The sequence below is a fragment of the Ursus maritimus genome, unplaced genomic scaffold (assembly GCF_017311325.1).
Source record: "Ursus maritimus isolate PB19 unplaced genomic scaffold, ASM1731132v1 scaffold_32, whole genome shotgun sequence".
NCBI lineage: Eukaryota > Metazoa > Chordata > Mammalia > Carnivora > Ursidae > Ursus > Ursus maritimus.
Window position 1 is genome coordinate 11,030,223 of NW_024425786.1, and position 27,948 is coordinate 11,058,170.

The 27,948-nt window shown below is 52.8% G+C and overlaps 1 protein-coding gene across 1 annotated transcript in view; it reads left to right on the forward strand.

The window, feature by feature from the left end:
• Positions 1 to 27,948, forward strand: part of FHAD1 (forkhead associated phosphopeptide binding domain 1) — a 123,332-nt gene that overhangs the window by 94,180 nt on the left and 1,204 nt on the right. Inside the window, exons 21-32 of the mRNA XM_040645810.1 lie at positions 2,964 to 3,189; positions 4,640 to 4,724; positions 5,256 to 5,362; positions 6,957 to 7,116; positions 8,248 to 8,380; positions 11,578 to 11,707; positions 12,572 to 12,696; positions 15,606 to 15,698; positions 16,128 to 16,348; positions 16,868 to 17,033; positions 21,685 to 21,765; positions 24,294 to 24,347. Coding sequence (XP_040501744.1) covers positions 2,964 to 3,189; positions 4,640 to 4,724; positions 5,256 to 5,362; positions 6,957 to 7,116; positions 8,248 to 8,380; positions 11,578 to 11,707; positions 12,572 to 12,696; positions 15,606 to 15,698; positions 16,128 to 16,348; positions 16,868 to 17,033; positions 21,685 to 21,765; positions 24,294 to 24,347 — 1,581 coding nt within the window. The remainder of the gene's footprint in view (positions 1 to 2,963; positions 3,190 to 4,639; positions 4,725 to 5,255; positions 5,363 to 6,956; positions 7,117 to 8,247; positions 8,381 to 11,577; positions 11,708 to 12,571; positions 12,697 to 15,605; positions 15,699 to 16,127; positions 16,349 to 16,867; positions 17,034 to 21,684; positions 21,766 to 24,293; positions 24,348 to 27,948) is intronic.

Genomic DNA, 27,948 nt, shown 5'->3' on the forward strand with positions numbered 1-27,948 from the left:
ACCGCTCTTTAAAAATAAAGTCAAGTAGGGGCACCTGGGTGGCTCAGTCAGTTAAGCGTCCGCCTTCGGCTCAGGTCATGATCCCAGGGTCCTGGGATCGAGCCCCACATCGGGCTCCCTGCTCAGTGGAGAACCTCCTTCTCCTTCTGCCCCTCCCCCACCCTTGCTCATGCACTCTGCCCCCCCCACTTGCTCAAATAAATAAATAATCTTTTTAAAAATTGAAAGTAAAGTAAATAAATAAAGTTCGTGAGGCCCCCACCCAGGACTGGTCACAAAGCTTGCATTCCGCATGGTCTGAGGAGGGGCTCCCGGAGGAGAGTAGAATTGGGAGAGTCCAGGACTGGAAGAGTGGATTCCAGGAGGAGGGATGAGGAGTGCACAGACGGGCGAGAAGAGCCCAGCTTGCCAGAGGCCAGAGGGAAGAGGGGAGGCTACCCCTCCAAAGCCAGGGAGGGATGTGGGGGAGGATGCTGAGGGCAGATCCCGTGGCTAAGAGGTGAAGGAGCTCATCACATTTATCCTGGAAAATAGATTTAGAGAGAGACATGACAGCCTTCTTCAAATATTTAAAGGGCTGTCTCATAAAAGACAAATAAAACTTAGTGCATTCCAGGTGACAGAACTGAGCTCAGAGACCAGAAATCACAAGGAGACAGTCTCAGCTGGAGAGAAAAGAGAGCTCTATAATAATTGGAACCTTCCAGAGAAAGCATGGACGTTGGGCTGAAAAAGGGACAATAACAGAATAGAGTTCACCTCCTCTCTGAAAATGGGGGGCCAGGGCTAGGGGGAGCAGCTAGGGTAAACATTCATTCCTGAATTTCTGTTAATTTGGTGTTTGCTGTTTGTCCAGGAAATAGACTTAAAAGTACAAAAAGAAGACATCTTAAATAGTAAACTAAATGACGCACTGGCCATGGTAGAAGAGGCTCAGAAAACCAAGACGGCCGAGAGCCAAAGAGCAGAGAGCCTCACCATGAAATTAAATGAAACGTTAGCTGAACTGGAAACCACCAAGACAAAAATGGTGAGTTGGTGCCTTCCGGAGACGGGAGACTCTTTCCCTCAATGAAGGATCACAAGGCCGGGAGAACTCGTGATTTAGCCCGGGGCTCTCAGCCTAGGCACTGCTGGTGCTCAGGCTGGATAACCCTTTCTTGTGTGTGGCTGGCCTGTCCATCACAGGAAGCATAATATCTCCCCGGGTCTCTACCTGCCAGACTCCAGTAACATCCTCCCTCCAGACATGTCAACCCACAGTGTCTTCAGACTTTGCCAAATGTCCTCTGGGGGCCAAAATTGCCCTCTGTTGAAAAGCACTGGTCTCGAATGAAAGGGGAACAGAGGCTACAATGCCCTCTCTCTAGGCGTTCTAAGATGTTGTAATACAGGGTCCTCACAGGATCAGGCTGAAGGACTGAGCAGCCCCAGACCTTAGTAATCCTGACTATTCCACAGACTTTAATGGTTTAAAATTTTAGCTCGGCATTCAAGGCCCTCCACCATCAGGGCTCAATACTGCACTCATTCGTCATTCATATATTCTGTGGTCTGTGGGCAAGGAAGTAATGAGGATTCATCTGGCAAAAGAGTGCAAAGTGAATTTGAGAGGGACTGGAGTCTGAGACGCCAGCTCGGGCTTCGGCACACGGTGGCCGTGTCTGTAAGCCCAGAGTCAGAAGGACCTGCAGACTCGGGGTGGCACAGGACAGGCAGGAAAGAGTCGCTGTAGGGACAGACACAAGAGAAATGGCAGGACGTGAGAAATGATTGAAGGGACATGAGCACCAAAGAGAGGGAGGTGCTGGGCTTCAAGCTGGGGCACCCAGGGCGAGAATGGCCTGTGGGTGGCATATTGACAGGCCTATGGAGGTCAGACTGGCTCTTGGGGGGAGGGTCTGTCTTCTGGGGAAGGTGAAGAATTCAGACTGACGCGAAGGTGGGGTAGCGAAGTTCAAAAGTGCCCCCAACTTTTGGTGGTTCAATAGATTTGAGGGAGAAAGCAAGACAAGAGGTCTCAATTTAGAGGAGGAGTTTTCGTTAAAACGGTGTGCATGTGTGAGCTTCAGGGTCGGGGACCGAGGCCCAACGTGTCAACCGGGAATAAGGAGCAGGAGTCTGATGTCATCAGAGCTGAGGAAGATGTAGTCGGAGAAGCAGGAGGGGAGCTGGGATGAGGCATCGAGAAGCCCCGAGAGCAGTCTCAGGAAGGGCAGGGGCGGCTACGGGAAAAGGTCCAACTCACCTCTTGGTGATGATTGGGAATTTCTGCTTTCAAGAACTAGAAATTTGGGGCTCCTGGGTGACTCAGTGGGTTAAGCATCTGACTCTTGATCTCAGCTCAGGTCTTGATCTCAGGGTCATGAGTTCAAGCCCGTTGTTGGGCTCCAAGCTGGGTGTGGAGCCTACTTTAAAAAATAAAAAAAAGAAATTTAAAAAAGAAATATAAATTCATTCTCTTTTTCTTATAAAATTGTTCATTCGTTAATTCAACAAGTCCTTATTGAACAGCTAGGTCTACGTGCTGCAGGGGCGGGTCTAGGCACCGGGGCTGTGGGTACATCGGTAATAAGGAAAGGTCAGTTTCTGCTTTCCTGCAGCTACATTCTAGTGGGGATGGGAAACAAACGAGATCATTCACACGGCGATAAGCACATCATCGAAAATGAAGGCAGAGGATGGAATAGAAATGTCTCGAGCTGCTGCTTTAGACAGGCAGTCAAGGAAGGGCCCCTCTGAGGAGGTGACGTTGGAATTGAGACCTGAAACACAAGAAGGAGTCAGTCGTGCAAGGAGCTGGGGGGAGGAGAGTACCATGCGGGGGGGCACAGCATGTGCAAAGGCCCTGAGGTGGGTCCGAGTTCCGTGCCCGTGGGTGCAAAGGTGGCATATTGCTATTGTCGTCCTTGACGTCACACCCAGCTCCCGGGATCGCACTAACGACTTCCCTGTCTTCCCAGCTCATCATGGAGGAGCGGATTCAGCTGCAACAGCAGACAGTGAAGGCCCTCCAGGAAGAACAGAACTCACAGAAACACGGCTTTGAAACGGAAATCAGGGAATATAAGGAGCAAATCAAACAGCACTCCCAGACGATCGTGAGCCTCGAAGAAAGACTCCAGAAAGTGACTGAGCACCATAAAAAAATAGAAGGCGAGATTGCAACCTTGAAGGACAGCGACCCAGGTCAGTCCAAAGAGACGCTGAGAGGATCTTAGCGTTCAGGGTGGGTTCTGATTATCCCCTGGGTCCCAGTGGGCTGATGATGGGTCAGAAAGGGCGGCACCTCGCTTGAAAGCTCCTCTTTTCCCTAGAGGCACCATTTTCTTCCCATTACACAGCAAGGTTAGGGGCCCTCGAGGCCCAGGCTAGACAGAAGTCACAACAACGAGACGGGACGTCCTTTGTGCCGAGCCAGTGAGCCGGTGGAGACGCACAGGCTGCCAGGCTGCCGAGGGGCGTCAGAGCGGCGTGCATCGAGCAGTCTTTTCCACGTGAAAATATCCCATGCAGAGGCCTTTCAGAGCCTTCTCTCTACCCTCAGGAGTCTGCGACTTCGTCTAATGGCCTTTCCTAACCAGCTTTGAAAAGAAATCCAAAAGGGGCTGAGAAAAGAACTCAGGGTTGTGAGCGCGTACTCACCCTAAATGACAAGGCAATGCAATGCATTGCAAAGATGCTGAGCTCTCGGAGGAGAGTTCTGGAAGTTGAGCCTCAGGCCAGGGTTTCTCAGCCGCGGCACCCCGCGTGCCAGCAGCAACCCCCCACTCCAGTGTGACTACCAGAAATGTCTTCGGACATTGCCAGATGTCCCGGGGGGGGGGGGGCAAACTCGCCCCTGATTGAGAACCATAGTCCTGGTCTCCAGCCAGCTGACAAGCTACCAGAGCTCACTTCATGCTTTCATTCACTCAGTGCTCTTCTTTGAGCATCTGTTAGGTTCCAAGCTTATTCTAGGCACTGGGGACTCCGAACGGACAGGCCAGGCAGGGTCCCTGCAGTTCCTCAGATGGCGGCCCTGACAGGTGACCCAGGAGGAACAGGGCACCATGGCCCAAGCATGGAGTGGGACTCAGTTTCCCAACCCAGATCCAGGTCAGAGGGAGCTGGGACCCAAAGGGTGACAACAAAATAGTCACATTTAGCTCAGAATCTACCAGAAAGCAGACATTCCATAAGCACCTGGTGAATGAGTAAACGTGTCACTGAGGGTGAGGGTGGAAACCGGAAGGCCAGTGGGCTGAGGAGGAAGTGGGAGGAGAAGACAGGACAGGACTTGTCTGGGAGGAAAGGCGGAATAGGGAGGAGGCGTGGCCCGGTGGTTGGGGCTCCACCCCCTCGGCTTGCTGAGCGGCGCCAGCAGGTTCTGCCCCTCCTGTGCCCATTGCCTCCCCTGTAAATGGAGTTCATGAGCCCTGCCTCATAGAGTAGCTGGAAAGATTTCATGAGCTCGTATGTGGGGGGAGGGGGTCCCAGCCGTGCCACAGAACCCATGGTGGGGCTCATTAGGGGGAGAGGGCGGCATACAGGGACATGGCTAAGTTGGGAAAGATGCAGGTGTATTTATAAGCCCAGGGGAAGGAGAGCATCAGTTGCACGCGGACTGCAATGACACTCACGGGGCCCTCTGATTCAGCCCAGGAGGAGGTGATGCAGCGAGAGCCCCCAGCGGCGCCTCCGATGGAGAGCAGTGTCAAAGACGAAGTGTGTGACACCTTGATGTGAGTACCCGACGGGTGTGTGCACACCAGGCCAGAGACACCCCCCCACCCCGGCTTCTGGCCACATCATCAGAACCTGAAAAAAAGGAGTCGAGTCTGGGGTCTTCTTGCTGTCATTTGAATTTCTCGATCCTCTAGCAGGTCAGGATGGTGTCATGGAAAGATCCAGGTGGATCTATGATCGTATCTATGCAGATGTGTGGCTCTGGGCAAGTCACGTCCCCTCGCTGCACCTTAGCTTAAATGGCTTGTGAAATAAGCCAATACTTGCCATAGCTCAGCCTCAAACTGAACCTGGGATCCTCTGTCCTATCTCCGTGTACTTTTTTTTTTTTTTTTTTTTGCATCGAAATGAATTGCTGCTTTGAGAATTTTTAAAAGAGCATATGCTTCTCTCCCTTGCTGGGACTGGCGTCCGGTGGACCCACACTGAAGGAGGGTCACCTCGCATTTCTACCTGGCCCCTTCCAGGCACTGGGGACATCCCGGAGACTGAGGTGAGCTAACTCGGCCTGTCTTTGTGAGTTTCAGAGGGGATCTACTGACGGCTCAGAAGGAGATCCTGTCTCAGCAGGAGGTCATCATGAGGTTAAGGAAAAACCTCACGGAAGCCCACAACCGAATGTCAGATTTGAGAGGTCTGTATGATTGCCTGCCTCTCTTGACTTCCTGACCTGCTTTGAGAAAGGAAAGAACAGGCTTAAGAGTTGGAAAGCTTAGCATTAAAAATCCTGCTGACCTGCTTTCCTGGGCGGTCACAGCATTTGAGCATTTGTCCCTCAGTCAGCGAGACTGATGCCTTATCAGGGAGCCACGAGGAGCATTCTTAGAGGGCTTCAGACCTCTGCATTGACACGCAGCTTTCTTTTTGGGAAAAATCCCCTTTTATCTCAGAGATTTGTCTCTGGAGACGAAAGCTGGGAGTGAGGGCACAAATCCCAGCACCCCCCAGCTCTGGGACCTAGAGCAAGGTACTGTCTCCTCGCCTCCCCTTCCTCTGCTGCAAAATCACCTACAAACACCTGCTTGCTGGAGCTGGCTGGACATCAGGGGCCACCTACACTAGGGACCAAAGAGCAAGAGCCAGTCTAGCTGAATACTTTTTCTCTCTGCCCCCCCCCCAACCCTGTCCTTTTCCTTCTGCCTCCCCTCTTTGGCTTCTTATAGCCCTCTTCTCCTTCCCAGACCCAGCCTCCACCAAGCCAAAAGGCACAGGCAGGCAGGAGTCAGGAGACAGAACTCGGTTTGGGGAAGTCGAGGGAGGGTGAGGAGCACTCCTCTTGTCTTGTCCCCATCTCAAACCCAGTGCACCCCCAAAACCTTGAGTGGTATTTACTCCTTCTGGCTGTACTGTCAACGCCCCCAGGGCATTTATGGCTGATTTTTCAAAGAGTGATTGTTTTCATACTGAGGTATGAGAAAGTGTAGTAGCGAGCCTAGCAGGTCCCGTTCTAGAATCAGGAGACTTTGGACCTGGTTCTGGATCTGCTATTTATTCTAGTCCCGTGCATTTCGGCAAGCGCCTTTACCTCTCTGAGCCCGTTTCTGCATCTGTGAAGTGGGGTGTGCCGGTAACTCACTTGTAGGGTTGCTGTGAAAATCGGAGCTAATGCAAGTGTCTCCGTTTGGGTTCTGCCAGAGGCTGACCCCGAGACCAGAATGCTGCTGTGTGCAGTGTGTTTGAGAGGTGATCCTGGGAACCAGCCGCCGTGGGCGTGGACGAGAGGCAGGGAGGGGAGGAAGGCAAAGAAAGCTGTGGTGTCAGGCGGGGCAGGGCGGGCAGCTGGAGCTGGGGGGACACTGGGGAGCAGGGTACAGCCCAGCCCCCGGGTCGACCACCCCAGGGGTGAGGGAGCCAGGCTGTGAACTCCAGTCTCATCCGTGTCGGTTGGAGGCTGTTGCACCTGGCAGACCCCAGAGGCCGTGGAAGGAACACCCTTAGGCAAACAGATGCAGAAGCAGGCCACTGAAGGTCGACCAGGGAGCCCCAAAATGCCACAGGTACAGAGACGGAGCCCTGACCATTTTTGGAACGCTGGGGTCAGGCAGAGCTTTGTTTTCCTTTGCTAAGACACAGGCAGACCCCCTGGCTGTTACTAACGCTCCCTCCCATGGAGAATTCCTGGGGGGTGGACACGCCTCATGGTTCTTGTAGGCCTGGCCATCTCGGCTGTGGCCCTGGCATAGCCCTGGGGCAGGAGACCCCCTCACCAGCTTTCCTGTCTCTCCCAGGGGAGCTTAATGAAAAGCAGAAGATGGAACTGGAGCGGAACGTGGCGCTGGTCCAGCAACAAAGCAGCGAGCTGAGAGCACTCAAGGAAAAGATGGCGCAGCTGACCGGCCTGGTGGAAAGGAAGGACAGGGAGCTGGAGGTCCTCAAGGAGGCACTCAGGTGTGTGGGAAGGACCTCATGGTATGGGGAGCCCAGACACACCCAAGTGCCCAGGGAGCCTCGCACGCGGAGGTCATTCAGTAAATGTTAAAGGGATGGAGGGATGGAGGGATGGAGGGGTGGATGGATGACATGTGTTTCATTACTTCACAACCTCATCATTTAAAACAGGGTTTTGCTTAGTTCTGTGCCTCTCAAACATTCCTGCCCAGTATTCCAGGGGACAGGTCTCAGCTTAAATGCCACTTCCTCCAGGAAGCCCTCTGTCACTTACCCTCACCAAACATAGCCAAGGGCTCCTACTCTTTCCAGGGTCTCTCAGCCCCTACGCTCCATACGACCTAACACTTCTCACACAGCCAGGCTGCTATGGCCTACTTAATTGTCCACCTTCCCCATAAGGAGCCCCGCGTAGACCTTGCCTGCTGTTGACTCCCCAGCATTCACACAGTGCCTGGCACATAGGGAACTTTATAAGTATTGATTGAACAAATGTATAAACTGGGGTAAAAGAAGTCAGTTTAAAATAAATGTAAAATTTCGTCCTCATTCCACATTAATCTAAAAAATACATGTGAGTTTGCAGTTTCATCCACAGCTTAGCCTTATTTTGACATAAGAGTAACGTCTTCTCCAAGAAGGGTCGAGTAATCCACATCTTGTGACTACCCTGTAGCTTCATATGCCTCTTGGCTCATGGCCAAGGCAGAGTCACATAGTTGTTAAAGACACAGGCTGCCCGGATTCAAAGCCGGCCACCTTCTCTTACAAGCTTCATGGCCACGGGCAAATTACCGTGTGTTCTTTCCTTGCCTGGAAAATGAGGCAAGGAGAGCCTCCAGTCACACAATAAATGCCCCAGGAAATGCCCCAGCAGGTATCCCGCAGACCTGGTAAGGGAAACAAGGGTGGACAGGTGTCTACTGCCCTGGCCACGATTTTACAGGTCCCCTGAAACTAAATTCTCTAGGAATCTGTGGGCAGGAGACTTGAAGACCCGAAGGTTTCAGTGACCTGTGAAATGGAGTTCCTTTTTCTGTTCTGCCAGTGGCTCCAAAGGACACTCGTGGGTCCTAGAACCTCATGGTGCCAGCCGCCCTGCTGTCCAGTGACTCATCTTCTCTGCCCTAGGGCCTCCCAAGAGAAGCACAGAGTCCAGCTGTACAAGGAGAAGGAACAGAAGCCCAGGAACTCGGCCCAGATGTGTGACATCTCGGTGCAGATGGAACCGGTCCACACGGACATTCTCTGGAGCAGTCAAGAGGTGAGTGCCACCCAGGCCTGGCCACGCGGGGGGACAAGGCTAAAAAAGAGCCCAGTGATGCCTGTCTTTGCTTCTGAAAATACTTTCCTTCTAAGTTCCAAAAATATGACTTGCTTATGTGAAATGTGTAAAAAGAGATAGAGCCCGCCCTCCTCCCGCGGCCACCGGAGGTCACGGCTGTCGGCAGTTTGGCACGTGCGCCATCAGCCCTTTTCCTCACAGACACTGCCCTACCCTCGTACAGGCGTGACCCTGCAGTGTGCGAAGGTCGGCCTCAGCCCCGGGCTGCCCGCGTTCCATCCCGGGGTGGGACTCCTGCACCAGAAATGCTGACCTCAGAGAGGTAATCGTATGCCGGCTGCCTTGTCTGCAAAGTAGGCGTCATGACGGCCAGCACGTCATGGGATTGTAGAGAAATAAATTTTATTTATGCGCACGAACACACAGAAGCTATATATACATGTTTATTCAATGCATCTTTTTGCAAAATAATGGTATTAAGCCATGTATATTCTGCAACATGTTTTTGTCCCACTGAATACCGTGTAAAGGCTATCTTTTCTAATAAGTGTAAAAGAGCCGTTTTGTTCTTTTAATTGGGTGCATGGAATTCCACCGCATCCCTCTTGTCCCTCCTGTGTCCCTGCTCATGGACATCGAGGCTGTGTCTCCTTTCACATGTTGCTACAGTTAATATCCCTGTACATGTGTATGTGAAACAGATTCCCGGATGTGAAAATGCTGGGTCCAGAGGGCATCCCAAATTGGGCTTGATGGGGCCAGACTGTCTTCCCCAAGAGCCATACCATTTCTGCTCCACGCCTGTCTCTCGGGGGCTCCTCTCGGGGTGCCTGCCCAGAAGCCTTTGCACGCCCGGAAGCCCCAGCTGCACGGAGCACAGGGAGCGTGTGTCCGAGTGAGAACAGCTTTCGCCACGCTGCCCCCCGAGGTGGCACTCCCACTCTGCCCTGGGCTGGGGTGCGGGGCTTCCTCGAGGCCTCCGGTTTCCTGGAGTCCGGGGACATCCTTCTCCCCTTTGCTTTATGAAACTAGACAACAGGGCATTTCAGTAATGGGCTTGGGATTTTCACTTGGAAACAGGGCCAAATGTGTCAGCTTGCCTTCCTGCTCTCAAAGATGCCCTTCCCCTGCCAAACAGCAGCGAGCCAGCGCCGTGCACGGCTTGAACGAAAGGGCTCGGCGGCCCGGCCAGCTGTCCTTGGCACCATCGCTGTCCAGAGAGCGCTTTCGCAGAAGTCGAAGGGGCTCAGCACAGCCCCAGCCATCCCGCTCCCTGGGCTCCATGGGGCCGGGAGCGAGTCTCGCTGCTGTCTCCGACTTGTTGGAGTCCCGAGCTCTCTGTGCAGGACCCAGCCCATATTCATTCACTTGTTCAACAACCACTGAGTGTCTGCTGTATGCCAGGCCCCAGGGCTGGGCGCAGCGTGGCCCAGGGTTCCTGTTCACACCAGACCCCCTCCGACTCTGCACGAGTTTGCAAGGACAGATTGTTGACGGGACGCCAAGATTATTAGTTTCCCTTCTGAGGCAGGATTAACTGAAGAGGATGGGGGAGGGAGGCTGCAAGATAAAAGGGAAAAAGTATTTGTTCTTTCTCAGAATGGCTTTCCAAACCCAGGCTACTTCCGGCTTTCTAAGCCAGAGTGGGTCAGAGGGCTTCAGAGTTGTATGAGAAAGAATCTCCATCTTCTTCTCTAAATAAACAAATTCCCAGAAGAGCCATGAGGGTCACATCAGGCTCAGGCCTACTCTTCAGGCAGAATAAAGGCTATCACCCAGCCTCGCTGCTGCGGCTGCCCCGCCCCCGGGTCAGTAGACCCTACCCTCCTCTCCACACTCCTGCACACGTGCGTGCATGCATGCACACGCGCACACACACAACACACTCCTGGGCAAACACACATCCTCAAAGACAGCAAGGCCGGTGTGGAACCAACCTCGGAAGAGTGGACCGGCCATCCAAACTATAAACAGGCTGAAGGCAGTGTCAGGGTCAGGGAGGTCCTACTAAGTGCAGCCAGGGGTGGAGAGCCCCTTTCTTTTTGCTGCCGAGCCCTGGTCCCAGCCAGAAAGCTGGGACAAGCTCCTTCCCACTCCTGTTTCTGACCTCTATTCATTCAGGCGCCATAATTATCAACCGTCTACTAAGCTCGGGCGCAGTGCTGGGCCCTGGGAACACCACAGTCTCCAATGGAGACAAAGACTTTGCTCTCACAGAGCCCATGTGACTCATAGAGTCCGTTACTGGGTTTCAGGGGGGGCCTGAACCTCCAGAATCTGTATGCAAATTTTTTAAAAGATTTATTTATTTGAGAGAGAGTCGGGGTGGGGGGGCAGAGGGAGAGGAAGAGAGAGAATCCTCACGCAGACTCCCCACTGAGTGCAGATCCCAGGATCCTGAGATCATGACCTGAGCTGAAATCAAGAGTCGGGCACTCAACCAACTAAGCCACCCAGGCGCCCCTGTATGCAAATTTTTGTGTGTCTGGGAATTTTTCTGAAAGAAGGAACCTTGCATTCTTCTGAATCTGAAAGGTGGACATGATCCTTAAAAGATAGAGAAGACCTCTCCTTGTCTATGCCCTTTACAAGCCCTACTCGAGCTCTGTGCCTGGTGGCTGCCATATTGGATGGTGCCGTGTGGAACTGTTCCCTCATCCCGGAAACTTCTGTGGACAATAGAACCTCCAGAAGTCTCGGAGGAGGGTCTTCCTTTCTCCAGACCAACCGCGACCCAATATGTCACATTCCCCGTAGCAAATATTGAAGAGCCATCCTTATTACCAGTCAAGAAGAAAGTACCATGTGTTCTTATCTAAAAACGCCCCTCCTGGAGCAGAATTTGGTGGGATTATTCTGAGGCAAGACCCAAATGACAACAAATGGAAACCCAAGCTTAGAAGAATATTAGAAGAAAATATAAAACACGGGGAGGGAACATAGAGGGGGGTTTTATTTATAGATATGCTAAGTAGGTAAGAGAATTGGAAATCTTCCTAGATGTGACTTTATATTTGAAATGAAAAATTTAAATCCCTTCTGCACTGAAGCCCCTGACAGTAGCTTCCAAGGTATAAGCGCCCGGGTCTCTGCGAGTCATGAGTTGTACATGTTGCTTGGACTATAAGAGACTCTGACCCCTAACAAAGCTGTCCTCTGCACCCTTCTGGCCACAGGAACAATCCTTCAGTGATCTAGGGGCCAAGTGCAAAGGGTCCCGACATGAGGAAATCATTCAGCGTCAGAAAAAGGCCTTGTCTGAACTGCGTGCGCGAATTAAGGAGCTCGAGAAGGCCAGCTCATCCAGTAAGTTCCCTCCCTGCTGGTCTCCCTGTCCCGGCTCAGAGCCCTGAGCCCCAGACTCTAGAGGTCACTCTGGGCACTGACATCGGCCAGGACCACCGTCTTCTGTCCCATCACTTCATAGTCGAAAGGACGTTGTAATACAAGGAAAGATGGCAGGCACGATCTCAGAGTCAAGGGCAAGCCTTGATCTTAAATAAATGGGATTTCATGAAAAACTCACTACATTGTCCTTTTTCTTATTTCGCTGTGGCCTGGTGGGACGTTTGTCATGGACTAACACTGCAAGGATCAGCGTTGGGGAACCTTCTAGAATGCTCTCTTTAGAGGGGATCTGTTCTCAAGACACTGCACCTGTTGCTGGGGGGAGTGCTGGGCTAGGCCCCAAAAGCCGGGGTTCAAGTTCCATCCTTGTTCCTGTGGCTGAAAGTTCACCCGCCATGCCTCAGCACTGGCTCCTGGGAGGCACCAGCCTCCTACTAGCTGTGTGTGACCGTGGACAAGCCATTTACCTGTCTAGGTGTATTTCTCACCTGCTAAGGGAGGGCGGTGGACATCAGCACTGGCCTGCAAGTCAAGGTCCAGTAAACAGCAGCTGTGATTTTTTTTTTAAGACTTTATTTATTTGAGAGAGAGAGGGCACGAACTGGGGGGAGGGGGGAGAGGCAGAGGGAGAGGGAGAAACAGACTCCCTGCTGAGCAGGGAGCCCAACTTGGGGCTCAATCCCAGGACCCTGAGATCATGACCTGAGCTGAAGTCAGATGCTTAACCAACCGAGCCACCCAGGTGCCCCAGCAGCTGTGATTATTACATGCAATAACTTCTTCCTGACCCTTTCTTTTGACTCTCAATTATTTATTTTATAGATCCTAAGGACGACCTGACTGAATCCTATCTAGACTTAAAGACGGTCAGAATGGAAAAAAATGTCCAGAAATTATTGGACACAAAACCTGATTTGCCAACAATCTCAAGAATAGAGATCAGAGCGGTAACCAAAGAAAGTTTCTCTCTGCGGTGACGCGAGAAGAGGGTGGGCGTGGGGGCAGACACTAGCCGCGTGCCCTGGCATGGCCACGCGTGTCAGTGGCTTGGGGGCCAGACCTCCCTGGGAGGCCGGCGTCTGCACCACGTGCGCAGGCCTTTGCCGAACCAGAAGCCCCACGTCTGAACAGAGAGCTTGCTTTCCGTTCATGCCCAGCGTGTTAAATCTTTGCATTTGACATTGCCCCAGAGCCGTCTCGCGTGGGCCCTCCTTTCCACATGATGTGATAAATCCTGCAGAAAATAGTCAGCAGGCTAATTTTTATTTTTTTAATCTTTTTATTTTTTTTATTATGATATATTAGTCACCATACAACAGGCTAATTTTTAACATTATGCCATGAGTTTGCCTGAAGTTTGCTTTTTTGCGGCAAACTGAAAAGCATGAACACATAAAGAGTAGCTGGAGGGTTGATTAAGAAGACACAAGTTCTAGAGTCAGAGGGACCTGTGTCAGAATGCCAGCCCCGCCATCTGTGTGACCTCGGGCGGGCTCTTAGCCTTTCTGGGCCTCCCTTCCCGGCTGTGAACTGGTGAGAACCCAGAGACATCTGTGTTAAGTGCTTATCCCCGCGTCTGGCTCAGAGCAAACACTTAATAAATGATTATTGTTTAATAGTATTTAGATACTGTCACTCAAGAAAAACCTTCCTCTCTTAAGGGAAATAGTTTTATTTGCTAGGATTTTCCGAAGTAATTTGACTGTGATGCGGAAGGTGCCCTGTACCCTGAAGGGATGTTTGATGGGCGCCTCATTGACACCTGACAATGGACAGCTTGGCGCAGCGTCAATCCCGGGATCCGCTGGGCATGGCTTGCCGCCATAGCTGGATCTAAACCATGCAGAGGCTTCTGGAAGACGTAACGAAGTCATTCTATCTGTACCAACATTCTCCTGCACAATTTTTCTAGACATTCGCTAGGGATGTGAGTCTTCAGGAATGTGTTGGCTTCCTGGCTAAGCCCTCATTCTCTGAGGTTGGAAGTAGAGGGACAGTCTCCAGGTGGGGAGCTCAGCTGGCTCTCATATCCTGAGCTGCTTCCAAGATGTACCTTCCCCCTACCACTGACCCTATGCCACCACCACCGCCACAGAGCAGGAGAGCCCCCAGCCCTCCCAGAAGACCTCAATCCTCCAAGGTTGGCAAAAATGCAGATTAAAAGAAGAGAAGGAGCAGGAGGAAGCCTCGCTGACATCTACTAAGTTTTTGCTGTGTGCCAGGCACTGAGCTAAGCTATCGTTTGTCGTTCAGCCAGTCATCATTCAACCCTCACGACAGCCTCGTGTTGGAGTTACTCTCATGATCCCCGTTCTTCAGATAAGAAAAGTTAAAAGACTTCAGGCAGTCCAGTACTTCACCCAAGGTCACGCATAATGACTGATGGACCCAGGACTGCGTGTAGCTCCCTGCTAGTCTGCAGAGAAGGGCATGGGGACTGTGTGATTGAACCTTGTAGACCAGACCCTGCCTTAGGTGACCCTCCATCAGGAAAAGAAGGGGAACCCGGAGCAGGGTGCAGGGGACCCCGCCCTGGACTGGAGACGCCGAGTGGCACTTAAGGCTTTGTCATCCTCAAACCCCCTCCTTCACACTCAGCACTGTAGACGTAGAGACAAAGAGCCCAGGCTTGTCTATCATAGTCACTTTCTGAGGCTTTACAGTTTTGTAGTTGGGTTTTATTCATCTCAGAGGTTTACCGTGGAGTGCCAGCAAATGCTGTGGGCCAAGAGATGCTCGTGGCAAGCACTTAAAACCCAGTTTGCTTTTTAGGGAGATTTATTACAGTTATTTGTGGTCCTCGAGACTCCCTGATCCGTCTGGTGGCTTTTCCGTACGGTCAGTAGGGACTTTGAGCAGCCAGCTGGCTGAGAGCATGTTAGTGAGGGCACAGCTGTGAACACCATTGGGCATTGTTTCTTTTTTTTTTAATGATTTTTTATTATATTATGTTAGTCACCATACAGTACATCCCCGGTTTCTGATGTAAGGCTCGATGATTCATTAGTTGCGTATAACACCCAGTGCACCATGCAATACGTGCCCTCCTTACTACCCATCACCGGTCTATCCCATTCCCCCACCCCCTCCCCTCTGAGGCCCTCAGTTTGTTTCTCATAGTCCATAGTCTCTCATGATTCATTCCATTGGGCATTGTTTCTGGAGTGGGTTTGAAGGGATGCTCGCCCAGCAGCTTCCAGCAGCTTCCAGCACTAGGAGAAGGTTTAGCCAAATTTGGTAAGGGTTTAATTTCTGTTACCTAAAAATGAGATTCCTTTAATAAAAGGAGGAAGGCTATTTTATCTGCCCACTCTGTGCCCGGTGCCATGCTGGGCACAAGAAATGAAGAGTGTGCAAAGGCAACACGACCTCTGTTTTTATGAGGCTTGTCATCTAGACTGGGCATTCTCGACCTGAGCACTACTGATATTCCTTTGTTTGGGAGGCCGTCCTAGGTACTGTGGGATGCTTAGCAGCACCCTGGCCCTCTGCCTGCTGAATGCCAGTAGCACCCCCCACCTCCAGTTGCAACCACCAAAAATGTATCTCGGCATTGACAAACGTCCTGGGGCACGCAGGGGAGGGTGGACGAAATCACCCTCGATTGAGAACCACTGGTCCAGAGGGAACGCAGACAGTAAGTAAGCAGAGAACAGGGCAAGTGGGAGTCATGCTCTGAGGGGTGGGCGCACAGTTACCAGAAAGCAGTTGACAGAGGAATCAGACGGGCTGGTCAGGAACTGAAACGAATATCAACTCTCTCAAGTCATTCTTCAGTCACCACGGTGTTTTGTCTCCGGGATGTAGACATGCACAATGGCATGCCAAGAGAGTGTTCACTTCTTTTTTATTTCAGCCTCAGAATGGCCTTGCCAGCTCAGCCATCCCGGCCACGGAAAAGCCAGGGAAAGTGGACGTGGCTGAGGCTTTAGATCTCAGTGAAAAGCTGGTATGTACCTACAGCACCGTCCCCTCCTGTCCCAAGCTGGGGCCCCCACACTCAGCGTTAGCCACCGGAGAGAATAACTAACACCAGGCTCGCACACGTATTTCGTTGTAATAATAGCTCCGCAAGACCCATCTGCTCTCCCAGCACGGGTCGGACATTGCAGGGTCCAATTCCTTGCACATCTCTGTAGTTAGAATGAATGTTTATGTCTGTTGTCACTTTTCCTCCTGGTTCTCAAAAAGGCACAGCGTAAAGGGATGTGGAGTAAATGAAGGTCCTACTGAAAGCCCAGCGGCCTTCGCTTCCAAACTTGGCTGTGTTCTCTGCAATTGTAGAAAACGAACGACCCAGAATTAGGTGTTGGCTTCCTTGAAGCAGCCACCAGCAGCCTTGGGCCAGGCCTCTTACCGCCAAACGCTTGCCTTGTAGTACATGGACATGAGCAAAACGCTCGGGAGTCTGATGAACATCAAGGACATGTCCGGGCACATATCCATGAAGTACCTCTCCGCAAAAGAGAGAGAGCGAGTCAACCGGCTCCGACAGAGGGACCTCGATCTGGTGTTCGATAAGATCACCCAACTCAAGAACCGGCTGGAGAGAAAAGAGGAGCTTTTGCGAGGATACGAAAAAGACATAGAACAGCTCAGGTACTGGGGGTGACCCCACAGAGAAGGCCAGGTGTCCGTTCTCGCGGCTGAACCTCGGAGCAGCAGGAGACCCAGGTCCAGAGCAGGCAGAGACCTTGGGGGAGGGGAGCATCTGCAGGGGGGTGGGGAGGCGATGACTGGGGCCCAGCAGAGGCGAGTCTGTCCATGAGAAAGCAGCGGCCCAGGTGCTCAGTGTTCGTTCTGTGTCTCTCTCCACGAACAAGCTGCACCTTGTGTGACTTTTTACTTTGGGCTCACCATATGGACTTTCCATAGCTATTCCAGTGGCCACAGTCCCCCTACACCCTCCCTGGGAAATGGGGGGGGGGGCTGGAAGCATACCCCCTGCTACACGTAGGTACCCGATGAGCTGTTTATTCTGCCCTCTACGCCCCAAATCTGCCGGCCATGAAGCCACTAAGTTATAGCCGCAGCCGGAAGTATTCTGAGACACTCGCAGGTTGGGGACACAGATGAGAAAGAGGGGGGGAAAGAACCTGTGTCCCTCCGTGCGCTCAGGCAGAGTAAAGTGTCCACGCAGACGTACCAGTCGCAGATGGCAAAGCTGGAGGACGACATCTACAAGGAGGCGGAGGAGAAGGCTCTGCTGAAGGAGGCTCTGGGCCGCATGGAGCAGCAGCTGCAGCAGGAGAAGAGGATCAACAGGGCCATCCGGCAGCAGAAGGTGAGGGGTCCTTGCCTGGGGCGGAGCCTCGGAGGCTGCGGCCCCTTGGCTCGCTTTAGAAACGGCGGAGCGAGGGCCCGGGGCAGCACAGAACGCATTTACTGCTGCAAAGGGAGGCGGCCGAATGGCTTTAGCGTCAGACACACCTAGCTTCAGACCCTAGCTCTGCCACTTACGGAGTCACCCCAGGCGGATGCCTGAACCTCTCTGAAACTCATCATCGAGCTCATCGGTATCGTTGTAAATCGTGGCTATTGTTTGTATCTTTATTGTTCTTCCAGGTGGTAGGGATACACAGATGAACAAGCAGTCTGTGGATAAAGATTTGGGTTCAGTATTCTGAGTGCTTGGAACATAGGTGACGTCCAATAAATATTTGACGGATGGATGGATGGGTGCGTGGATGGATAGATTTTCAGGCGGATGGATGGATGGCTGGGGATAGATGGTTGGATGTCTTTGAAGACCATATCCTTTAGTGCAGAACAGACAGGTGAAGAGCTGACTTCAGGCTGATGGAAGGATTTAAAGTCTATGTCTAACGCGTGTCAGGCTGTGTCATCCAGAGGCAGGCCCTCAGCCAGCCCAGAGCATTCCGGGAGTGCTTTCCAGGTGATCACACCTACAGTGAGTTGCAAAGGAGAGTCGGAGTGTGTCCACCAGACGCACGGGTGAGTGTGCACTCCAGGCTCTGGGAACCCCAAAGGAAGGGCAGGAGGAGGAGAGAGCTGCCTCCTGGCATGAACTTGGTGGTAGCATTGCCTTGAGAAACCAAGATTCACGACTCAGGCTGGTGATCCAGCCAAAAGCCACCTCCTCCCCTCACCTTGTTATCTCTTTTGTCACACGGCAGAGGAGTCGGTCCTGGGTTCACATCCCCCCCACTTCCTAACTGTGTGGCCTCGTGCAAATCCAGTCCCCTCTCTGGGCCTTGCTTCCTCACCGGTAAATAGGAGCTGGCCGCACCTGCCCTGCAGGATTCTTGGGAAGACTGCCTACAAGGCAGGTACCCTCCCTGTCTGAGCTCTCACAGTGTGAACTCATGGGCCATGGGGTTTCGGAAGATGAAGGACACTTGTGCTGCCTCTAAAGCATTAGCCCAGGGCCTGGCACTTGGCAGGTAGACGCTGCTCTCCACCATGTGGCCAGAAGCCTACACATGTGGCTCGGGCTAGACCCAGTAGCGTTGTGGCTGACAGCTGGGCACGTGTGACCAGCATCCAGACAAGCGCTTCGGAAGCTCCCAGCAGACCTGGGCCGGCCCCGTGGTCGGCAGAGGGGCTCTCTTGTCTTCTCTGCAGGTTACGCCCATGAGCCCTCACTCCCGCATTCATTTCCAAACCAGACTCTCCCTCGTTCTTAACTCATGCCGGAGGTAGAGCACGTCTCAAGACTAAGATCGGGCAAACAAGGAAAATTACACAACTTGGTCATGGTCTCGTGACCATCTGCAGGCTCCGGGCTCCCCCCAGGCTTTGCAGCCCTGATCCGGGTTCCTAATGCCTTGGTAGCCCGGCTTGGCTGCTATGATGACCCCCACCCCCTTTATAGATGAGGCAGCTGAGCCTCAAAAAGTTAAGAGACTTGCTTAAGTTCACACCATAGCTGGTAAGCGGAGTCTAGACCTGGCCCCGGCCCTCTGACCCTAGCTCCTGTGTTCTATGCTGGCCTCTCCCCATTCTTGTCCTTGTAAATGTCAGTTTTCCTGACTCAGGGCTGTATACGTGTGCACGCATGCTTGCATGGGTGCAAATGTATAGAAGGGTGTATACGTATGCACTGTATGTGTGTTTCTGTGTGTGTATTTATATGTGCGTTTGCATGTGTGTGTGTGTGTGTGTGTGTGTGTGTTGCCTGCATAAGCTCTAAGGAGGCCAAGCCATAGAAGGCTATAAAGGGCGCCCTCCTCCCCAACCAGGAGGTGCTGGTCAGATCAGTTCCTTGCAGGAACCTGCGCTCCTCCATCCTGCAAACCTTCCAGACAACAGGCTCCCGGCTCGTAGCCCTAGAAATGAGAGCAGCCACCTGCTCGGAGGGAGCCTCCGATGCGGGGTCTCTAGCGCCCATGGCTCTGAATTAGACATCACAGGCTTCCGGCGAAGGACAATTTCCTTTCACACCACGCAAAGTCAGGGAGAGCGGGGCCGGGGACAGAGCTCTGACTTTTCCTTTGATGCCCCCTGGCGAGCTCACCCCTCCCTCAGGTGCCCCCCCGCCCCAGGATTTGGCAGGCCAGCCCCCAAAGCTGAAACACCAGACCACGGAATGGGACAGCAAAGGGCCCAAAAAAGGCCATTGTCATGTGCTGGCTAAAAATCTAAGAAAACCTGAGGATTTGCATAATCAGGCTTCCCATGCATTATTCATGTGCTGCCTCATTCATACACAATGCAAGGGCCTGCCAGCCTGTTGGGCACGAGACACCCTTCTGTGCAGGAAGATCTAAAATGGCCAAGTTGAACCTGCGTCTGTGTCCCCAGAAGAGCAGAAGCTGGGAGCGTTCAGATTCCAGGAATTCACAGTTTAGGGAAAGATGAAAACCACAGCCACAATCACGGCAGTGCGGATGGCATTGTTTAACGAGCACTTCCCGAGTGGCAGGCCTCTGCTCCACACTGCACGCGCTTCAACTCTCCCATCAACCCTGCAAGGACTGCTGGCGCCCGGCCCACCATTCAGACAGGCTGACAGAGGGCAGCGTCACCTGGCCGCCCAGCAGCAGAGACGGGGCTACCCCCCGCCCCAGGCCTGCTGCCCTCCCCAGCTCCAGTCCACTTCTCCACACCTGTTGCTCTCTGCCCCTCCCTTTCTAGGAGCCCCCCCACCCCACCCCGCCACCGCCCCGATCCTCCACTCACCATCATTCCTGGGGTTTTCATTCCAAGGCTTGGGTTTGCATGTAAGGTGTGTTACTAATACGTTGTCAGAAAGTCCTGTTTGTCGGGAAATAAAAACCCGTAAATTTTAAAGTGTTGCGGGATCCTAAAGGGAACATGTATACATCTGTCTTGGCCTTGGTTCCTTCCAAGGAATATATTCGTTCTTTAAATGGAAGCTCAAGAAAAATAGAATTCCTTTTTGTTTTAAGTTTTACGCCTTATATTTCCACAAGGAGCCTTAATGTTTTCAGTCTCATGTATAAAATTTCATTCATAGAGAAGGAGCGGTTGACCCACTAGTTAATGAAATTACTCCCCTCGAGCTTCAGAACCAGTACCCTCCTCAAGAACAAAACAAAACAAAAATACGGTTTTTAAAGTAAGATGTAGTTTTCAGTTTGAATGTTTGAACTGCTCTTCACCAAGCAGGGCTTTCTGGAATCATACTTCCACGCTCATGCCTTTGGTGGGAACAATGAGACTTGATACAGAATGCGGGGGAAACCTCAGTGCGGGGCCTTCACGGAGCACCTGCGGTCATCAGCTCTGAACTCGGGAATGCCCGGGGCTGGAGCTCCCTCCATGCGACAGAGGGACAATGACAGTGGCCCAGGCTGGGCTCAGTCTCTGCGACTCTCAGAGTTCAGAGGCGGCCTCTGCAGTCAAACAGAGGGTCGAAGCCCCACCTCCGGCCCCAGTGACCCTGAACAAGGGGCTCATGCCTCGTACCCCCGAGGCCTCGACAACCACCACCAAAAATGGTAACAACGGGACCGGGAGGGTTAAATGACCCAATGCCGACAGTGCCGGGCCTTAGCACGCACGCACGGTTACTGTGGGGGAGAGAAAGGACGACTTTCGCACGGGCGGGGCGAGGCCTGCTTTTCTCTCAAGAGAGCTCCCTGCCCGGGACACAGGCGGCAACCCCCAGGACGCTTTCCCGGAGCCAGCAGCGCCTCTGTGAATACAGCCAGGGCGACGGCCAAGAAGAGCTCAGATACTTTTTGTGAATGGGTTAAAGCTGCAGTTTTCAATAGGAAATTTTTACACGCACAGAAGTGGCCATTTGGAAGCACGCACTCCCCTTCCTGGCCCTTTCTTTGGGCTTCAAGTGTGAGAAAGGCTCGAGTCTGGCTGGGGAAGCCCCTCGGTTCGCCTGCCAATCAAGCCTCCAGCCAATCAAATCCTGGCCAGGGGGCGTGGCCACAGCGTTGCCGGGCGGTGTCGGCGGGGCCGGACCTTCCCCGTGCTGAATTAGCTCAGACCCCTCATCTGGAAATGAGAGCGAAGGCGGCACCCCCTCCATGCGTTCACTTCGAGGAGAGAAGGGATGCAAGATCGTTAGCACACAGAACTACCCGATACGAGCACCTATACAGCATCGATAGCATCACTAGCTTATTTAAATCACGGTTTTCCAAAATTTTCGTGGGCCCGAGCATTCTCGAGATCCAGGTTTCCTCAGTGCCACCTGCGTGATTTTGACCAAGGACTAGACGTCGGCGGATGGTGTGTAGGATGGGAGCGGATGGGCAGCGGTGCGGGCGGTACCTTTGGCCCAGGCAAGGGTGAGAAACTGAAACGTGCTTAGGGTGGTCCAGCGGGGGGGGCGGGGGGGGGTGTAGGAGATGAAGGCCCTCCCCGCCCTTCATCCCCTGCCCACGGATTCCAGTGAGCCCCAGTGTCTCCCAGAGACCTCGGACGTGTGTCCCAGAATGGAACAGGACAGGACACACTGAACGCTCTCTCGCTCACCTGCTGTTTTCACTCAGGAACGTTTAGAGGATCACGAACAGAGAAATGCAAAAGAATCAGCACCTTGCAACTGTTCCTTCAAAGAGAAAGAGAGGCAGGTACGGAGAGGTGTTCTGATCTCGAAGCGAGACACAGGGTAGATACAATACGGTCAAAGGGTAGAACCTGGTGGGGTGTACGTGCCAGCGTGCACGGGGCCAGGAACATCCACACACCTCCACCCCCTCCCCTTCCCCGCCCCAGCCCTGCCCCTGCCTTGCCTGCAGTCTGAGCAAATTAACCTAAGAGGCAGGCAAGCATCCAACCCACTCTCTGGAGGTAAGGCTCCGGGACGGGCAAGCGTGGTTCTGGCTGAGCGCCCGCCTTGCCACTAAGTGATCTGGGGACTTGGAGACCGGTCATGAGAAAAGAAGAGAGGAGTGGGGAGTCCCAGGAACCCCCGCCCTAAGGGTGAAATAAGTGCGTGAAAGAAGGGGAGGAAAGTGGGCACAAAATGGAGCCAGGAGTGAGGAGGAAGGTGCCAACTCTAGCGACCTTCTTACCCGCCAAGGGGGAGCCGCCCTTGACTGGGCTTTCCGGCAGCCAAGGGGCTCTGGGAAACCCAGAGCTCAAGTGTCCATGAGATACAATGGATGCAATGCTCCGAAGTGTTCTTAGAATAAGGACAGTACTGGACTTCCCCCAGAGAGGACACTGTGTGATTTAATGAACAAAATCCCCGAGAAGAACAGCGTAGTGTTGGCTGGGCCATGTCTGAGGACAGCTCTTCAGACAGACTGATGTCATTACAGCTCAGCGAATTCAGGAAAGTTAGGAAAACCAGGTGTGCAGGATCTGCCCTTCAGTGTTCAGCTGTCCACTGATTGGATTTAATCCAAGGAAGATATTTTGGAGCAATGCTCAAACTGGGGTTCCCTGGAGCCCTTGGGTGCCGTGGAACAGTGTGACTCTCAACATCCCCACCCCGCACCACACACACACACACACACACACACACACACAGACCTTGTTTCCCCCAGAGAAGTTCTCCTTTATCTGTTTCATATGCCAAGTCCCTCATGGGATTTTTGCTTAAAGCATTGTGCTGGGGGGAGAAAAAAAGGAAGGGAGGTTGCTGATTTAAAAAACTACTGCTTTACAATTATCTGGGAATTTGTCTTCTAAGCTTAGCTCCTCTCAACGGAGCCTGTGATAAATGCTGAGTGACTGCAGGCTTTCTCCGTGAAAAATGCCCAGAGGGCAACTCAGTTCAAGAAGACCCCTCAGCCATCTTAGACAGTTGCTTTAAGGGCAAGTTGGCACCCTTGTGCAGGAAGGGAAGAGACTCACAAGTACCCATGCCCTCTCCAAAGATGGCGAGCTGGGGCCTCCCTGCTCACTTCCGCCATGACTTTTGTGACGCCCCAATAGAGTTGCCAGATCTCAGGGCAAGCAAAACAAAACAGGATGCCCAGTTAAATTTGAATTTCAGATAAACAACAAATAGTTATTTAGTATAAGTGTGTCCCAAATATTGCATGGGACATACTTATACTAAAAAAATTTATTTCTTTCCACTCTGGAAGTCAAATTTAACGGGGCATCCTATATGTCATCTGGCAACCCCACCACCAACTATTTACTGAGCACCAACTAGAAGCCAAGGAGGCAGGCTCTGAAGCAGATGTCACAAAACGGCATTTCATTTGGCTCATGGGTTTTCTTTTGGGGGGAGAGCGGGGGGATTCCTTTTTGAAGTAACATTTCCAAATAGGGCACCTTCACAAAATACTCTGGATTTCCAGCTTCTCTGTGCAGCTTGGACGATCTGGGGCTTCTAGCCCCGCAGTCCCACAGCCACCATCTTCCAGGCCCCTTAGAAAGGCACTGGGCGTGTGGGTTTGCCGCCTTCCCCACCCAGGTGACTCCACCCACTGTTTCTACTTCCCCAGCCCCTGCAGGCATCTGGCTGGCGCCTCCCGCGGATGCTCAGGACTCTGAGAGGCGCCCCCCTTCCCACACCCCTGCACCATCACCCGCTGCGGTGTCAGTCTGTGAGGGAGGCCCCGTGTGCCCAGCGCCTAGGACGCGCTCTTTTTTCCACAAACAGTCCCGAAGTGCAAGGTCTTGAGACCAGGGTCAGCAACAGTCATCAAAGCCCGGGGGAAGGGCAAGCGCCGGATCTGCAGCGACGCTGGCCCCCAAGCAGGGGCCCACAGTCCCTGACGGTGAGGGCAGCCACTGCGGCTTCCTCATGCCCGGGCCCTCGGGATGCTGGGTAGAAACCCACGTCTTCAGCCTCTTCCGCTGATCCGGGAGGCTCTGCTTCCACCCAAAGCTGATTTGCCCCCAAGAGGACTGCAATGATCCTCCAGGGGCCCTTGCTTGACAAGGCTCCTCCTCTCAGATTCCTCTGGAATCCGGAGCAGAGATCCCTAAGGAGCTCAGCAGGACAGTGGAGCAGGGCCTGAAAGCCAGGCCCCCTGCTGCAAATGCACACCCTCACCGCCCCCCCGGCCGTAGGAAGGCCCAACATTTCATCCAAATGGGTGACATCTGAAAGTGGAGGGAAAAAACACTTTCCTCTGATGCAAAAGGGAAAGAAGAACATCAGCTAAACGTCGTCAATGTTCTTTCTGCATTCAAGAGACGGACGTTCGTAGAGACGGTGAAGAGCAAGATGCGGAATTCAAGTTCCCAGGTGAGCTAGGAGAAAGAAAACAGTAGGACGTAATACCCTGTCTGTTACGTCCTGAGCAATTAGTATGAACCAGGCACAGAGCTCCGCACTCGGCAGGCATTACTTCTCATTCAATCTTCAGGACAACACTAGGGGTACGTATCGTGTGACTCCTCCAGTAGCAGAGGAGATGTCTGAAGCTCAGAGACTTTACGTTATTTGCCCAGAGCCACACAGCTAAATAAGAGAGCTGGGACTCATTGCAGATCTGGACACCCAGGTGAGCCCCGCCTCCCCTCCTTTAGGTAATCAGCCTCCGGATACAAAACCTCGTACATTTCGGGGGACTTTCGTCTTGAGTTGCAAGGAAGCATCCTCTAGAACACTCTTTTTTTAAGAGTTGGGAATCATGTTGAAACACTGCCATTCACAATTCAGCCCTGGAACCTCCCACACTTTCCCACTTTGCAGAAGGTAGAGGTGAGCTCTCAGGAAGCTTGAAAGCTAAACACGTGGGGTGAAACAAGAAACTGGAGCCAAATTCGGGTTTGATAAAAGGCCACGATCATTCTGAGACAACAAAATGATCATTTTTAAAAAAACGAAGATATTCTAGGTAAGGGACATGTTGGGAAAATAGAAGCCTCTTCTCAACCAACACCCTTTTCTAATTCTGGAAGGCGGTTACTACCCAGAGCAGGGCGTGGAGAGGAGAGAGTGTCCCGGGGGCTCTCCCGCTCTGAGGCCCTCTGCAGCCTGCCGAGTGGGAATGACCCGGAGCTTTGTTGCTCATTCACGCATCTACAGGGTGGAGCCAGGAGTAGGCAGGAACCGCCCTGCGGGGAGGTCTTGTCCAAGGACCACCTGGGGATGCGGGATGACAGAGGCTCTCCAGGCTGGGCCCTAGATGTCAGAGGCACCTTGTGCTTCTCTGAGCTGTGGCGCTCCCTGGAATTTCAGGCCACCTCTGGGCATCACACAGTGTGGCAGGTGCTGCTCGGCTAAGAGCAAAGCATGAGCTTGCCACCTCCCAGCCCTCCGGCCTGAGCTCAGAGGTTTGGTGTCTAGGATCTCCACCGTCCTTACGGGGTGCGGCTTGGGCATCCCCTTTCTCCACAGTGTGCCTTGAGTCCTTGAAGGAAGGAGTGGCCATGAGCCCCTTGAAAAAGACAGGACATGTAAAATCTGCTTTTCGCTCTTGGCTGCTCATAAAAAGAGTCTCCATCCCTAGTCCTCAGAAATGGATTTGGGGGTTAAGCCTCCTTCCTCTTTGAGGGCCTATGGGTTTTTGTTTTCTGTCCTTCCTAATGCCATTCAGTGATCGTGTATTGATTTCCATTGCAGCGAAAAGGCATTTATAGTTGTTTGGGAGTTGTATGCTTAAGAGGACGGCTTCTAGCTAACGAGTATTTATGGACGACCTGGTCTAGGCCACAGGCCACCCTCAGCAGGGGGATGCGGGAGGGACAAAAAAGTACTGTCCCAGCTCTCATTCATTCCAGGAACATTCACTGAGAGCCTACAACATGGCAGGTACTGGCCAGGCGTTGGGGTTCGATCAGGAGTTCTCAGTGGGGGCAGGATCACCCCTGAGAGGACGAAAATTATTTTTGTGATGTGTGAAGCTCCCACATATCTGTCAGTTTCATGGGGGCGGGAGCAGCTAGGAAATGGGCGTCTGAGGGACTCCTTAGTGCGGGACAATAATGAGAGCAAGGGGGGCGAGGCGGGCTTAAGTCAGAGGAGACACACGGAATCCCCTGCCTTGCTAGCTTCCATTCTTGGGCAATTTTTTTTTCCAGTAGATACAGTAGTGGTTCAATAATTACCTTGGTTTGGGAACGAAGGTCAGTTGCTGAGTTCAAGAGCAGATTTCACAGGGACTCCCTCAGTCCAACGGCCAGGAGAAGCCTCCCCAAGAGGAGAGGCTTAAATAGAGTGCTGAGGCTGGGGGGGCGGGGGGACGGAAGGGGCCTTTCCAGAGCTTGCGGTCCCCTCAAACAGCCACTGCAGTGTGTCCTGAGTTTCTTTCCATCTGCGTGTCACCATGTAATGGCCTAGCTTCTATCCCTGACCTTTCTTTTTTTATTTTTTAGATTTTATTTATTTATTTGAGAGAGACAAAGTGAGCAAGAGAGAGAGCAAGGGGGGGGCAGAGGGAGAGGGAGAAGCAGACTCCCTCCTGAGCAGGGATCTGGAAGTAGGACTCGATCCCAGGCCCCTGGGATCACGACCTGAGCCGAAGGCAGACGCTCAACCGACTGAGCCACCCAGGCGCCCCTGTTCCCGCCCTTTCATTCCAAGGGTGAGGCGTGTGGTTCCCAGACATAAGCCTAAGGCATGGCTCTCACCTGTGGTCCCCATTCAGGGAGGGTGCCGCAGCATTTCCCAGCCCTTCCCCCCCACTTACCCCCCCGTCCTCCTCTTCCCAGGTCATCCTTCCGCCCTCTGCTACTCCCCAACCTTGTCTCTCCAAAAGTGGAGTAAAGCTTGCTTGCTCCGGGGGGCTTCCCACCCCAAGCTCCCGGCAGACCTAGGGGCTGAGGATGCTGGGACCGGGCACTCTATTTCTAGCCAGCTCCCTGTCTCCAACTCTGACGGCCGGTGTCACACCGGGTCAGGTCCCTGGAATTTGGGAACTATCCACAGCGGCCAGCCATTTTATGGAAAATCAAATAAAAAGGGTATAAAGGGAAGGCGGTTTGGAGGAGGTTTTTTGACATTTGCTGTCTGTTTTCATTTTCACTGGGCATTCCCACCAAGATTTACTTTGTAGGCTCACGTAGAGAAGTTAGCCCTTCTCACCCGGAAATGATTTTGGATGCAGTCTCGAAGCACATTCAAGGCCCCCGTCAGCCACTGGCACAGGCCTCGGGAGGTGATTTTTATACCTCCTGAGTAAAAAGAGCTCAAGAGATGATCCTAGCAGTCCCTTCCTTTAAAATCCACCCAGAGGGGCACCTGGGTGGCTCAATCAGTTAAGCGTCTGCCTTCTGCTCAGATCATGATCCCAGGGTCCTGGATTCGAGTTCCGCATCAGGCTCCTTGCTCAGTGGGGAGCCTGCTTCTCCCTCTGCCTGCCGCTCCCCCTGCTTGTGCGCGCTCTCTCTCTCTCTGACAAATAAAATCTTTAAAAAATAAATAAATGAAATGAAATCCATCCAGAATCTTCTCTCGGCCCCTGAGGAAGTCGGGATGAATATTCTGGTACCGATTTGACAGATGAGGAAACTGAGAGTCATGCAGTAAATGGCTGAGCTCAAATGTGACGACCCATCAGCCCTCTCCACCCCCCACCCCACCCCAGGGGTACGCGATCTTTTGTTGGGAGTCAAATGCTTGCAGGAAGTAGGGCTGGATTTGGAGCCTGTTGGAAAGAAACATGCAAGTTATGATCCCATTTACGGTGTGTACAGAAGTGTGTGAGAGGGAGATTCTTGCGTTGCAACTAAGGGAAATCTACTGAGAAACAAGGAGGGGTGCTTTTATACGGGGTACAGGAATCCGTGCATCATGAAAGCGAAGGGCTAAAAGAGGCTTCCGCCTCTAAAGAAAACTGGTAAGCCCCAGGTCCCAGGCACCGGCTCCCTGACACACACACACATACACACACACACACACA